Here is a 15801-nt window from a genome sequence, read left to right as displayed (position 1 = left end):
TTTTCTTTTTTTTTATTTTTTATTTTTTTGAACTTGGAGAACTTGTCAATGTCGAAAGTGGGCTTAAACTAAAAGACACCGCAAAATATGGGCATCGATTCAGAAGAGTAGATAAGGTGATTGGCAGCCCAAAGCTAATTTTGAGATGCCAAAGTTTGTGTCAATCTTAACTAATCAGGCTTAAGTTGTCCCACTGGCAATTATTAATGGATCCAAATCCCATCCCAAATAGGTGGATATTAGAGTAACCCGCGTTAGGAAAAATGAGAGAAAGTACAAAAGGCAATGAACCTCTAATTTTTGTTGTTGATTTTACCCTATTTTTGCATTAGAAAATTTAAAATTTCTAAGAAATTTCAAAATAATGGAAATTTATTTTTCAGAATTTTATGAATTCTCTTGTTTGGCTTACTTAAAAGAATGAGGAATTTCAAGTACAAAATTTAATGTGTATATTGAGTCATTAATATAAAGTGTGACATGAATAGTTAGGAAATGTACCACCGGAGGCAGCAGTGATCGCAATGATGATGGTGGGTGGCGGCGGTGACTCAGTGAAGTTGATGACAATGGTGGGTGATAATGACAACAATGACAGTGATGGTGGTGGCGATGGTGATGGATATAGTGGATTGTGGTAGCAGTAACAATGATGATGGTGAGTGTTGGTGATGGTAACGCTAATGATGGTGGGTGGATGTGGCGGTAGTAATGATGATGACAGGTAGTGGTGGTAGTAGCGACGGTGATGATTGTGGTTGGAGGTGGCAAGGCAACAATGCTAATGGTGATAATAGGTGGTGGTGCCAACAATGTTTTGATGGTGGTTGCAAGTCTCAATAAAGTGGGCGATATGTTGCTTAGATTTGCCTTTTCAGTCGAACTGCAAGAATTTGATAGGCTAATATCCCGTCGACGTTCGAATTTATTGAACCTTTTCGTGTATAACTTGGAGTACATGAGTGAATTTTGGGAAGGACTTCGATATTATGCTTTAATGGTGTTAACAAAGATACCACTAAAACAGAACAACGCTTTGATTGCTCCTTCCTAGTCGGAGGTGAATTCTTGACGGGCCTCTTTCCTCAAATGAGGTGAACCGCTGCTTGACTCATCACCATGTCTTTCATTTAGCTTGCATATGAGCGACTTGATCTGCATGTCTTTCTCTTCAATGGTCTTTGTCAGCTTCTCGATCGCTTAGGCCATCAGACTATGTGTTCATCAACGAAAATAACTCCCACCACAATCACTTGCATTACCATGAAACTAAATGAGTAGAAAGACTTCGAGTGCATTGTTGCAGTCTTCTTCTTTTGGTGACTAACCAAGCATAGACCTATAAACATGCAAGGATGAATGTTCTGTTGAATATCTCGATCATGGAGAGCACCTCTCATTGCTTTGAGAGAGCAGCTTCTTTGTCCCAAATGAAGTAACGAAAATGGTTGTCTTATTTCGACCCCATGCGACATGAGCGGATACGTCATGGCAGTAGTATGTTGGCATAAGCCTTCAACTTACTTTGAATGACAGATTTGATGGATGATTGATTCTTATAGCAACCTTGATGGGATTTGACTGGAAACACTGTTTGTGCGGTGTGTCAGGTTGAGATCATATGTTCGTCTTGTTTCGAGAGACGATGCCAGCATAATCGCGCCTTGTGGTGAAAGCAATCACATTCTTGCATACTTTCATGGGTACAACTAAAGCCTTCTTCGACGACATTGCTTAGATTAGAGTTGAATCCCTTGGAGAAAAAGATTAGAAAAGATTATCCCATCGGGCATGTCAATTTTGTAAACACAAAATTTTCTGCAATGAAAGAAATAAGAACACGTGTACAAAAATAATTATTTTGTATTAATGAATTTAGGGTTATAATCTCTGTGTAGCTATTCTTTTACAAGGGTGGTGAACACTTGATCTTGAATTGGGCTTGTGATTTCTTCAAGGGTCATGGAAGTTTGATCTTGAATGAAATGGGACCACGAGAAGTTTCATATGGTGGGTGATCTTCAACTTTGATGGTTGATGAATCAGCACGTGGTTATTGCTCTAGTTGATTCTCCACAAGCATGATGAAGAACACAAAAGTGTTTATGTGTTTGGTGTTTTCTTTGGCCAAAGAGTTTTCCGGTTTCTCCAAAGTCTTATGCTTGCTTCGTTTCTCTCTAAACTCCTCTTTCTTGAGAATGAGCCTCGTATTTATAGGAATTATTGGGTCTTAGTTTAGAGCCCTCAATATAAATGTGAAACCCCATCCTAATTTAAGTGTAATTTTCATATGGTTGGACTTATGAAATTACCTCTTTACCCTTGAGTTGACTTTGTTTGACTGTTTCGTCGAAATGCGTAGATTTAATTTTATTAAATTATTCTTATTGTACTTATTGCCACAAACGTGTAGGCGCGAACGAATTCGAATTCAGATTTATAATGAAGATTCTACGTTTGAACGTCGAACGTTTTCAGATATCTTCTGTTTCGTCATGTACGTTCTTAAACTACAAACCAAAGGGGACCCACATGAAAATATTGTCCCTTTATCCCTCACCCTACCCAGATTCTCCCTTTCCCTTTTGGGATATTTCCTATTCTTTTGCATTATAATTTAACTTTCTCTCTTTCTCCCATCACTTTCTCTCTATCTCTTCTCTCTCTCCCCAAACCCTCTCTCTGCAACTCTCCCTCTCTTCTCTGGAACTCACACACACACACACACAACATGCCCACCACAGCCCAAACCAAGAGCACCATGAGCTTCGTCTCATCCTTGCGAGCCTAGAACACCCAAGCTCACCTTAAACTTCCTTCCGAATCATCGGGATCAAAACCAAGTAGGGCCGCGACCTTTCAGGCCATTTTCTGACCAAACTATGATGATTTAGCCATCGAGAAAGGTACCATTATCTTTGTCTCAATGAGAAGTATGATTTTCGTTTTTGAATCACTCGATTTCGTAGAGTATTGAAGAAGTTATAAACATTTAAAGTTTACCTAGTTTCTGGCGAGCACCGTCACTTTCGAGGCTTTTTTCGGTCAATCCACGATGAGTTAGCAGTCATGCAAGGTACCATTCCCTGATATCATTGAGTGCTACAACTTTAGTTTTTGAATCACTCGATTTGGTTGAGTATTGAATAAGTTATGAGCGTTTGAAGTTGTGCTTAGAAACCGGCCAAACCTTGGCCTGAAACCGAGTTGACCCGACTCGATTACCCTGAAACCCAAATCCAAGATCCAATCTTGCAGCCGACCCAACCTAGACCCTTTAGACCAAGCTACCAAGCCCAAGCTTATAATTGTGACCCAACTACCCAGACCAATTGCCCAAGCCTAAACCTAAACCCAAGTCCAAATCTAAACCCAAGCCCAAACCCAGGACCTAAAAGGCTAAACCCATTGACTTTGACTCGACATGTTGAATCTGACCCGACCCGTTGACTTTGACCTTATTGTTAACTTTGATCGTTGACCGGTCAACATTGACTTTGGGTTGCCTTTTTTAGGTTTCGACCGGGAACCCTTATAGATTAGTTTTGACGTCCTGATTTCAAATACGTGCTCTGTTTTTCCAAATTCAATTGTTTTAGTGTAGTTTTATTAATTTGATTCTTTATGTGCTTAGGTGCGTTTATTAGCGGCGTTTCTGTCCTTCTTATTCTGCACGGCTTTTCGACAACAGAGTATCTGTGAGTGGACCCTTTCCAAAATGCATAATTTTGCTATTAGAAATGCATACATGAAAAGCATGATTTAATGGTTATGTTTTATGAAACATTTTATGAGTAAATTAGATTTTACTTTTTATGAAATATCATGTTTTACTGATAATATTTTGAAATACCATGCTTTATCGATTTCATGTTCTTTGTAGTATATATGATGGATGACTATATACTATGAAGATGTTTTGAGATATGATGTTTGAGCTATTGAGCTCCATTGAGATATATATACTTATGTTGAAAATATTATATTCAATGTTTTTGTGCTTATCTAGTGGTCACTGTTCTGTCTATGGGCGTATGTTCTACCTACGGGCGTATGTTCTGCCTTCAGGCGAGTATAATATCACTATTTAGCACATTATATACAATATATGTTTTATTGAAAGGTTTTATGTTTGTTTTATGTCCCCTCAGGACATAGGAACGAGGCATACGATCCGAGCTATGAGGCATTCCCCTATTAGTGATATCGCGTCATCCTTTCTGCTTTTGACATCACTTGTAATAGCGTTTTCTGTTACACCTTCCGCTTGTATTCTGAATTAGATGTATACTCTGAACATGTCATGCATTATCACTATCATTTTATTATTATTATATTATTTTGGGTAAGGTTTGTATATAAAAATTTCTTTGTGTAGTTAGCGCGAAATTTATATGTATGTTTCACATGTTCTCGGTATATGCATTCATAAATGGCATGCGTCATTCTTGGTGTTGGCCAACACATGGCCATCCCACTATCCCTGAACATCGGGATCGGGGTGTGTCACTAAATCTCGTGAGTTGTGGGATTGATTTTGTGATTAGATTTAACTTGAGCTAATTATTTAATTTAACTCTTAATTAAATTAAAATCTTGAATTTGGAAAATTAAACCCTAAATGATATAATTTGATCAAATTGGAGTTAATTTGTCCCCTTTTGTACTTGATTTGATTTGTTTGACGAATGTTTCAGATGCTAACACATGTCCCTCTTGATAACTCATCCAATTAGATGAGCATGCATGCCATGTGTCCAATTTAGTAGGACCCATGGTGTGCGCCACTTAAGAACTGGCGAGTTGAAATTTAATTTATTGGTGAAAATTAATTTCACCAAATTTACATGTCTACAATATGAGCGTAGAAGTATAGCAATTTTTGTGATTATGCATGTAGTAGTACCAATTCACTTATGTTATAACACGTGTATATTTCTTATAATCTTATGTCAGTGACAAGACAATTAGTATATATAATTAAAAGTATGATCAATAAGATTCAATCAAAATGCTGCTTTCTAAGCAACTTTAAAATGGCTAGTACTACTAATCAGTACTGGACATACAAGAATAGATATATACAGCGGTATAGCAGCAAGCGGTAGAATTCAGCAAAAGAAAAGATAGATAGATTAAACTTAAAATTAGGGAGTTTAAGGACATCGTAGTCCCGCCAAATTAAAGCACACAAGCATGCGTATGTATATAAACGCAAAGATTAAATAAATATTGTATAGCATCATGAGCAATCAGCCTTTTGAATTTAGCAGAGTGACTGCTCATGATGTTATATCATTAATTTCCATGAAGCTTGATCGGTCTCTAGCTTAATTAGAGTTGTAGTAGTAGTACTGTGTGCCACCAAAATGTCATTTTACTGAAAACCGCCACAGCCGAGCGCCGGAGCCCAATAGTCAGCTCCGTTATCGCTCCCAACTTGGAGGGTACATGAAACTGGAACCAAACACAAGCCCCTACTCCTCAGGTCCTTTTTTGGCTCTTCATGAGGATTCTAACAATGTGTAACCAGAAAACCAATTTAATCGAGCAGCTTAATTTTATAGAAATTAAGTATTAAACATTACTTTGAAAGATATATTTGAAGAAATTAAAGGATTAACTATCTTGTTATCAAAGCATGCATGGAATATTGGAATATATACCTGTTCAGAAGCTCCTTTCCGTTTCATGCAATTGTCATTGAGCAGCTGTGATCAGAACAAAGCATTAGCAACTTAATTAGCATGGACTAATTAATTAGTCTGACCTGAACATATGATTAAAAGATAATGTCACATGATAATGTATTCCTCTCTCTTTTTTATCTTAATCTATAAAGATTGAAAGCTTTAAAGATGAGCATGGCTTTGTATATGCTTTTTAAAAAGTACTTATCTTTAGTTGCTTAAAAGATACCACACACTAAGGAAGAAATTTTCTTGCAACCAATGCACCATTTTAATACATTACTTGTTCAATAATCATTTGTCATGAGTTTAAAAAGTGAATCACTCTTCCAATAAACTCTTACATGAACTGGTGACAAGATATAATCTCTCCAACAATACATACATACATACATACATTTAAAGTTGTCTAGCTCTGTAGGTTTTCCAAAACTAAGTTCAAGATGTAAATATGAGTCCACTAAAAAAGCTAGCATGTGTATATACCTGACCAGGATCGTCAGGGAACATACAATTCCTCTCCCCATGAACCTAATTAACAAGAAACTTTTAGTTAATTCACCATTATCAATCAATTACGGGGCTAAGATATACCTAATGAATTATTAATATGTATACAGTCTTGCGCGTGCAAGAAGATAGAGGAAGGGGATGGAGATGTTGCTTTGCGAAGAGTGAAAAAAAATTAGGTTAATGTAAGTTTTGTTTCCTGTTTTTAAAATTACTTACAGCAAACTGTGGCTGCTGCCTCATGTTTCCTGATCCACTGCCCAAGTAAGGTAAACTGAGGGCCTGCATCCGCGGGGGGGGGGGGGGGGGGGGGGGGGAGGAAGGAAAAGCATGAAACAAATCGTATTTTTAGCACTTCAAAAACTATGGGGAGAGAGAGAGAGAGAGAGAGAGAGAGAGAGAGAGAGATTAATTGAAAGGAACAACTGAAGAGAATAGAACTTTAGTGGTGTGATTGTGTGCCATCACGGCCAATTGCAAGTACCAACTCAAGACATGTGTCTTGCTTTGATGAAAAGAAGAGAGAGAGATATATATTACCTCAATTTGACTCTGAAGGAATCTGATGTACCCAATAGCTTCTAACAAAACAGAGGCTGTGTCAGTCTGCAAAAGAGATACAAAGCCACACCACAACCCTCCAAAGTCATACTCATACTTACTTGCATGTCTTTTTTAATGCTTAAAGGTAAAAAAAGAAAGCCCTCCATTGTATAGTAGTAATATATTAGCTAGGGTTTTCAACCAAAAACAAATACAAAAGTAGTGTATATAAATAAGGGAGTTGTTGTGGACATTTTAAAAAGATTATCACGCAACATAAATTTATAAAAAGAGCAAAAACAAATTTGTGTATAACAGTAGTGCACTATTTTTAAAATGTCAATAACTATCAATCTGCAAATATTAATGAAGCTTTTAGTACGAAAATTGATGAAAAAATGTTCACACTTTATAAGTTTCTTGATTAAGAATTCCATGAGTGATGTGCTATATATTATTTCATTTTCAACCACCAACTTAAACAATTTTTTTGGCTTGTTGGCTTCATAAGATAGAGGCTAGACGCTTGAGGGGGAAGAGCCATGGCGTACCTTCCCAAATGGGGAAACTAGCTGATGAAGGGCTGTAATTCTGTCACCCAATTTCTCCTTCCTCACCTGAATGTAGACGTAAGTTATCATAAATAAGAGGTGGAGGTCTCTTGTAGTTAAAACACGAGATAAAGAATCGTCATGATTGATCAGAAATGGACATTCGAGAAAGACAACGATATACTTCGACCTACAGATGTGTATGTGTATGTGTGTGTGTGTTTGTGCCTGTCTTTTTTGTGTTTTTGCGCGCGTGTGTGTGAGAGAGGGGGAGAGAGAGAGAGAGAGAGAGAGAGAGAGAGATTAATTAATTAGTTCAGTTGTAAGCGTTACCTTGAAGGTAGTTGGGGTTGAAGAAGGCTGAACCCTTGCTCTCTTAAGTGCCCCACCATTTCCAGTGCTGTTACACTTCACAAAAGAAACAAAGAACAAAGAAGAGAAAGAAATGAAAACGGAGTATAATTTTCTGTCAAAGAAAAGGAGTACAATTAATTAATATTACTTAAACTCTTTAGTAATTTTTACTGATCACCCGGTATTAAGCTCTTAACCAATTAACGCTTTAATTAATACTAAATAAACCAGTTTATGACTATTTGATGAAAAAAAGGGAAGCTGATTCATTTCATTTCCAAATTAAGGACTTAACAAACAACTTACAAGAGAAATGTAAAAAATAAAAGAAATAAAAACTGGAAAAGAGAAAAGCACCACATAATAAATAAATTATAAGTCATTTGATGGCTGCATATTAATCTTCATATATTGAGATTAAAAGTAAGCTCATCGCATTCAAAGCATGTATTAAAAATAACTAGTTAAATTTTTTACCAAAAAAAAAAAAATAACTAGTTAAATTTATCTGAAAGCAAAAAGGAATGAATAATTTTGGAAACTCTAGAAAACAATAATATATAATTTTCGTATTGAAAATGAATTTATCATGGACTTTCTCTTTCTTAAGGGTTAATCACCTTGTATATAAAAAGTGTTAATTATTACCTGATCAGAGGACCGATGTGGTGGTGGATGCCTCACGTCCGACTTGCTAGAAAAATCCAACATATTGTTGTTGCTGAAACTCGTCACACACGATGACTTAGGAGATGAGGCTGCAGAGGCAGCAGTTGACTGCATAATCTGAGACAAAGAAGACAAAGCTGCAGCTGATGGATTAAAATCTCGGATGTGATCATTCCCCTGATGATGTCCGTACACAAAGCCGTTGCTATTTCCTGAGTTTTCTTGCTTCACGTCCACAGCAGGAGCATTTGGAGCTTGAGCGCTATTTAATATTTGCTCCTCCCAATTTTCCAATTTCTTAGCAGCTTGATGAAATTGTCTCATGATTGCCTCCTTCTCATCTTCACCTACAATTCCACCCCTGATAATTCACAACCACGCACCCATTAGTCAGTCATCGATCTATAACAAAATATCAAAATTAGTAAGTAATTGATGATCTATATATAATAAGCAAGCCGTTATTCACTCTTCAAAAATGTCATTTTATATTCCAAATTTAATAAAAAATAAGAGAAATTTTTTTACAGAAGAGTACTGCAGAATGACTTTTTTAACAGCACCCACAACAAAATATCAAATTTGAGTCCATGCATGCAAAGCAGGCTAAGCAGCTATGTTTTTTGTTTTAGAGAAAAAAGAGTACTAGTTAAGAAAATATAATTACAAGAGGAGGTGGCTCCAAGACTCTGGAAGCTCCTGGATGTTATTCTCAATATGCCAAGAAGGAATGGCAAGTCCTGAAGAAGAAGTTGTTGAAGAAGGGGAAGTGTTGTTGTTGCTGGGTGCAAATTGTGGGATTAAAAAATTAGAAGGAAGAGGAGGAGGAGGCTGAAAAAAAGGAGAAATATTCATAGATGGTTGGGTACTTGGTGGCCTCATGCTGTTGATACTCCACCAGTTAGGGTTTCCGGCAATCATTTGTTGCACCGGTGAGCTCTGGCAACCACCTCTATTCATGCCTCTTGTTATCTTCTGATTCTGAATGAGAGCTAATCAACTGAGCTAGCTTCCAATCAACCAGTTAGGGTTTACAGCTCCCTTAGCTTTATGGGTCTTTTTCTGAAGCTCCCAAAATAAGTCTTTGTAGAAACTTTGAGAGGTCTGCCTCCACTGGATTAAGTAGTAGTGGTATTGTGGTATTGTATACTAGCAAGAGGGATAGGAAAACCCAGGTCCTGCTTTTAAAAGAATTTGAATAATCATGGAGTTTTGAGAGCCTTTGTCTTTGTTGTTTCCTCTCTCTTTTCTCTTGCAAGCTAGCTCCTTTTCTTTATTACAATGATCTGCTTTTTTCTTTCTTCCCCTCTTTTTTATGTTTTTCTTTTCTTTCTTTACTTTTTCCCTCCTTTTGCTTTATCTTAAAGTGGGACAGAAAAGGTAGTAGCAATTCCTATTAATTAAGTAAACAAAAAATTGGATCTCACTAGCGTGAGTCTGAGTACACAATGTATTTCTCTCCGTCCCATCAACCCATCTGCCAAGGTTATTGTCTGCTCTTTCATTTCGGATGTTCTCCCGTGCTCTCTTGTTTTGTGTGATTACGGTTAAACCACGTCAACATTTTATATATATTTTTTATAGAGATAATAATACAAAAATGAATACTAATATAAAATATTGACGTGGCTTAACCGTGACCACATAAACAAAAGGGCATAGAAGAGCATCAAAAGTGGGAGGGCAGACAATCTTTGTCTTTATATAATACATGTATATTTACTACTCTGGGTGATTGTGATCCATGTGTATTGTAAAGTGTAATACGGTGTGTTTTTTTTCTTTAAGATAATAAGAATTTATTAAGAAATTATATAAAATAAAAATAAAAATAAACATACATAAAATTTGCATATTAATTAATTAAATGAACGATGAAACAAGCATTCTCTTATATTAAATTTAGACTGAGTGGGTTATTTTGATAAAAAAAATAACAATAAAAATCAATTAAGTCACACGAACTTTCAAGGCTTCAAACAACAATTCATTCATATATAATGGCTAAGATTATTAATTTAACAACATAACATCGTAAATAATTTAAGCTTGAGCACGATGACAACTCATACAAAGTGTATGTGCGTGGCATGCATTCATTGGTTGAACTATGATTTGCCCATTAATTCATTAGCCGTTTGATTTGTAGAGACATGGTAATTAATATAATTATGATCCATTGAGTCTCGGATCTCTGAATACTTGTGAGTTATGACCTATGATCGAGTCATATTAACGAAATTTGTTTCTGTCAATTGATTATGAGGCTCTTGGCCATATATATATATATATATATATATATATATATATATATATTTGGTTTGAGCGTGTTTGGTATGAAAGTCGAACACAGGTGAATCCCATTTTTGGATTGTGGTTCGGGGCATTACCCGCTTCATTGAATGCTGGCGAAATCCTGCGTTTCTTATTTTTTATTTTTATTTTTTTTGCGGGATTCGAGAGGCAAATTTGTCTAAGAGGCCTCTCCTTTCACATGTAATTATCTCATTGGACGATGAAATGAGTTTCACAAGTAAGACGGGAATTCCCCTTTCATCCCCATAAATATATCCTTGTATTTCTCTTCAATGAAAAATTTTAGATCTAAATCTTTTACCAAAAAAAAAAATTTAGATCTAAATCTCATAAATTTTAAAATTTAATACCAATTTATTCTCTCATCATATATCATTGTATAAAAATTTTAAAACGAAAGGACTTTAATAATTGTACGGGAGGGTTCAAGTAATTAAATAATATCCCTGATCTGCTAATTAAATGATAAGAAACAATGCTGAGTATTAATTCATTGCACGATGAGTCAGTTGTCAGTGTAGGAATTATTGAGAGATATATAGAGGCGGATTGTCTGTTCTCCTGCTTGGATATCATTCTCATTCCTTTCTATTTGTGTGGTTACGGTTAAGTCATGTCAACATTTTATATTCCTATTGTTTTTTATATTTTTATCTCTATAAAAAAATCAATATAAAATGTTGACATAGCTTAACTGTGACCGCACAAAATAGGACGGAATGGGAAGGGCATCCAAACAAGAAGGCAGACAATCTGCCTGCCAAATATATAGCCTACCTTAACCTGAGTCGTTGCAAGAAGAAATTTTTAGTTGTGACAAGAACACATATGATATATCACGTGTTTTTATGTAAGTGATGAGAAATTTTATTTTTTAAGTTATTAATTTTTTAACACACATATCCCACCATTTATATAACGATACGTGATGTACCATTCCGCGTGCCGATCATACTGAAAAATCTCTTTGCTACAAGAAGTTTCGTGATTGGCATGCATGGTTTGAATTCCCTTCTTGTTCATTTTGTGTTTATACATAGCGATGAATTGTGTGTCCTGCAAACACTTTTTAGGTTAATGATGGATACGGTATTTATGAATCACTGCAAATTCCATTTCAGTCCACGGCATTATTGTTACAGATTTTTTTATTTTGACAAACGATAAGAGAATCTACACTAAATTCATTTAAACTATGAAGATGAAGAATCGAACACAAAACTTTGAATGCAAGGCAATTGCTCTTGACCAACTGAGTTACAAGTTACTTATAGTTTTTTAACCAACTTAAGAGAGGCTACATATTTAAGACAAGCATGAAGAAGTAATCAAGGAATATGTATATATTACAACTTCGTCCCTATGTTCGAACTTTTATCTAGATGTCAATTTCAATTGCCAACTCTACTGGTCAGTAAATCGGCAATGTGAATTCATAGGGTTAATCTAATGAAATATGAAAATCTTAAAAGTGAAAGAAAGTTGATGAACATAGATGAAACATGTTGTGATTGACACTCTAAAGTATACAGGCCACCTAACTCCATAGATTAATATCCGGATATAGTTTTTTATTTTTTGGTAATATATATGGTATATGTTTTAGTAGAATCTAGCAAATAAAATTGAAATCTAGGGTTTAACAATGTTATAAGTCATCTCCTCAAAATGAATCTCGCTCCCACCAAGACTTTTCAAAACGAATTTGTCTCTGATTTGCAATTATAATAATAACAAAGAATGAGGATTACGAAATTGATGGTGGGGATGATCAAATTTTTAACACTGGCATTACTAGAATTATTGTCACCCACAGAGCCTATAGCGGATGATGTATGCGTCGACGCAACCCTATCATATCTGTTTGTAGGATTGCTGTAATCCAAACGGTCTAATTAACAGTAATTAAACAGGCAATAAAAAATGTAGTAAATGTGAGGATGGTGACCCGTGAGAGTATAGAGACGACCGGCATTCGCACAGTTGTATACTTTTCGAGAGGTCAATGTCTAGGGTTTGGAGATCCCTACTCTCAGGTCTTCCAAGAGAATAATTGCAATTTCCTAGAATTATCATTATTGCAATTTCCTAGAATAATTGCATGTATATGTGGCTGCACAAGAGTACTTAGTATACATTTATCCAATAAAAAAGACTTACCATGTACAAATGGATTCAATTAAGTAAAAGACATAAATATAATAATTGGCAATATGGTGGTCCATAAACATAAGGTACATTTTTTTGAACTTGTGGTGTCTAACAATAATAAAATATGGGTAATGTTAGGAAGATCAATTTTTTAAACTAAAATTGCAAACCAAATGATGTGCTTGTAGATGATTGGATTATTAACTAAGTGTCGATTAACCCGTTTGTTTTTTTATTGTTGACACATCATTTAGTTTACAAATTTGGTTTTAAATTTGATCTCCTAACATTACCCATAAAATATCAAATACCATGGACTATATTCCCTAATAAAAAGGTAAATAACTAGTTCTTACTTCTTACAACATTGAAATACAATCTCTATGGGTTTTCTTTCCTTAAGAATGTGACAAGATGGTGGCTTCATCACGGCAGTCTACTCTTTCGAAGGCCAGCAAGAAGTGGAGTCACATGATTGCAAACTCTCGTAACAATTGTGGCAGATCATCTATCTTCATCAATCATTTGGGGAAGACTCACATATATAGACATTTTAGTCTCTCTCGAGCTATCATCATGTGATCACCAGTGTCAGGAATTAAACTTAAGACATATCGTATAAAATATGAGTATGAAATTTGTCCCTATCTAGTGGACCATTATGTGATGGTTGAATACCTCTATTGTTTGGAAATTGGAAGCGCCCAACCCAACATCAAAAACCCCATGCCAACGAGTACCACTTGTTTGCAAAATCCATGAACCCTCCAATAACTAAATCAAATTAGAACCAGCATCACATTAAAATTCTCCTCGTATAATTAATGAGTTTATTCCACGACATACATTCCCTTAAACCGCATTTTAATGCAACAAACAAACAAATGAACAAACCACCCTTAAATCTCGAGCTTGCCTGAGGAAGAACATATTTTGGGCACATTAGAGCATATAAGAATGTGCATGTCTGGTCCGTACTGCCAAAATATTTATCGGGGGCGCCATGTCTTTTCCAGCACACCCACTTTTCACTGTTTATTTTTAGTCTTTGGCTCTCTCCAGTGTCGTCAAACGATAAAACAAACAACGAACAAACACTTCTCCTTTGTCCTCACCTTCCCTCCTTCATATTCTTCTCTCTCTAATACTAAATATTATTACTACAGTTTGATTATTCTTCAAACCAAAAGGTTGAAGGTCTTGGCACATTGAGGGCTGGCTAAGATATTTGAACTTGTGGCTCAAATTTGTTGTGATATCATACTTTATCTACAAGTTTGATAGTTTTCGTTAGTTGCACATCATATTGAATATCGTCAATCGTTAATGTGTATATGTGAATTGCTTATTCTTCAATAACATGGCTACACATGGACAAGAACGAATCTCACTAAGGGTCAAAGGGGGCACGTACCCTTTCAAGTTGTTGGCCTGAAAAAATGGTGGTCTTAGCAAGAAAAAGGGTTGTGCTTAAGTCGCAGCCACATTCTGTTGCTCGATACGACGTCAAATCAGACTACAACGATTACTAATCAACTCACCACCACCAAAAACTCTATAATCTCCTCCTCCGTCAAAACCACCAAGAGCGGATACATAACATAAAAATGTTTAGTTGTAGAGTTAATTCTAGCAACTCATGAAGAAGAATTCCCTCATCTCGTATGTGTAATAAATTCAACCCCTCAACCCTATGCCTATATAATTATCCTTTTGTTCATTATAACAATATAGACTCTAAAGATATCATTTTTAATGACACAAAGGGTGGAGATATATGCTAAGCATACAATGAGTGATGCAGGGTGTAGCAGATAGAAACGAAATAAAATGATATATAGGATTGATAGGTAGAGTCCACTATCTCCTAGTGCGAGATGAGACCTGAAAACCCTATAAACTTTGGTTCTAGTGTCTACGTTGTAGGCTGGTACTAGAACCAAAGTTTATAGGGTTTTCAGGCCTCTCCTTGCACTAGGAGATAGTGGACCCTACCTATTAATCCTATCTAACATTTTATTTCGTTTCTATCCACTGCACCCTGCATCAGTTGGTATCAGAGCTTGAGACGTTCATCGGATTGGCACATCATCTCTGTTGGTCGTCAATTCTGGTTCAGTTTCCTTTACTTTTATTTTGAGAACTATGCATCATCGAAAGGCTCAGGGAGTCTAAATTCCAATGCAACAAAATGTGCATCAAATGGAATTTTGTGTGAACTGATATTGGCAAAACACCACAGAGCGTTGGTGCTGTGCGAAACCAACATATCCTCCGTGTTGCAGGCAAGGTTTCGAGTTCATTAAAAATTACTTGACCATCAAGCCATATGTCATTGGAAAGCCCTTCCAGTCTAGTTTTCAAATCTTCAAGCGGTTTTCCAATCCGTTATTTGTGCAAAAAAATATTCTCATTTTACTAAAGCATGTCACTACTACCAATAACTGAGACTGGGTATGTTTTACAAATGGAAGTCGAATAAATGGTTGCTTCGGAATTTTCAGGTGACAACTTCATAAATCTTGATCTTCCTCCAAAGTTCAATAGTTGTCCTGATGTTTCTTGTGACATTTGTTGTGGTTTATGTTTTGAGGTTGACAAAATTCTCGACACTGTATTTGAAACAAAAGTTGAACATATGGAATGTACCGACAAAGTTGATTATAATTTTGTCTGTGATGAAGATTTAGAAGTCTATGAGAAGTTTGTTGATTGGTACTCTCCACCAATTTATGATGAGTACCATAGTTACATTTTGACTACAATGGATGAAGACTTCCATGTCCAGTTTCATCAAGAGGTAAAAGTTTCGCATTTGTATCATGATTATGTTTGGGAAGATTTTGTTGCTCGTGACATCATGAGAAAACCTTGGAAAAAAAATAGTTGCTGAGTTTGATTCTGAGCTTGGATTACTCTTCCAAGCCTATTCATCACTAGAAACTATTTGGAAAACTTACTTGCATACTTTGAAATCAAAATTACATTATGAATAGATTAAACAACACATGGTTTGG

General features: G+C 35.8%; 1 protein-coding gene across 2 annotated transcripts; it reads right to left on the bottom strand.

Moving 5' to 3' along the window:
- Window positions 1–5110: 5110 nt before the first annotated feature.
- On the bottom strand, window positions 5111–9779 carry LOC137707566 (transcription factor bHLH68). 2 transcript variants are annotated; one of them, XM_068446466.2, is made up of 9 exons: window positions 8985–9779; window positions 8297–8678; window positions 7628–7702; window positions 7295–7360; window positions 6741–6806; window positions 6420–6482; window positions 6177–6221; window positions 5667–5711; window positions 5111–5515 (listed from the first exon to the last, which is right to left on the bottom strand). In XM_068446466.2, the coding sequence occupies exons 1-9, from the start codon at window positions 9275–9277 to the stop codon at window positions 5378–5380; spliced, it is 1173 nt and encodes a 390-aa protein (XP_068302567.1). In that variant the 5' UTR covers window positions 9278–9779; the 3' UTR covers window positions 5111–5377. The 2 variants fall into 2 exon arrangements, with proteins under 2 accessions (XP_068302567.1, XP_088542282.1); XM_088686156.1 differs by lacking the exon at window positions 6420–6482 and having other exon boundaries at window positions 8985–9651.
- Between the last annotated feature and the right edge of the window lie 6022 nt (window positions 9780–15801).

The sequence above is a fragment of the Pyrus communis genome, chromosome 15 (assembly GCF_041283825.1).
Source record: "Pyrus communis isolate YQ-2024b chromosome 15, ASM4128382v1, whole genome shotgun sequence".
Lineage (NCBI taxonomy): Eukaryota > Viridiplantae > Streptophyta > Magnoliopsida > Rosales > Rosaceae > Pyrus > Pyrus communis.
Note: the sequence above shows the minus strand (reverse complement) of the source record. Positions and strands in the feature narration are given on the sequence as shown.

Bases quoted from the DNA above. Each gene is read 5' to 3' on its own strand.
- LOC137707566 (XM_068446466.2), bottom strand. From the start codon at position 9,277: ATGAATAGAGGTGGTTGCCAGAGCTCACCGGTGCAACAAATGATTGCC. The intron at 5,712-6,176 runs GTATATACACAT...TTCTGATCACAG, and splicing joins TCCCTGACGATCCTGGTCAG to CTGCTCAATGACAATTGCAT. The intron at 5,516-5,666 runs GTATATATTCCA...ACACATTGTTAG, and splicing joins GGAAAGGAGCTTCTGAACAG to AATCCTCATGAAGAGCCAAA.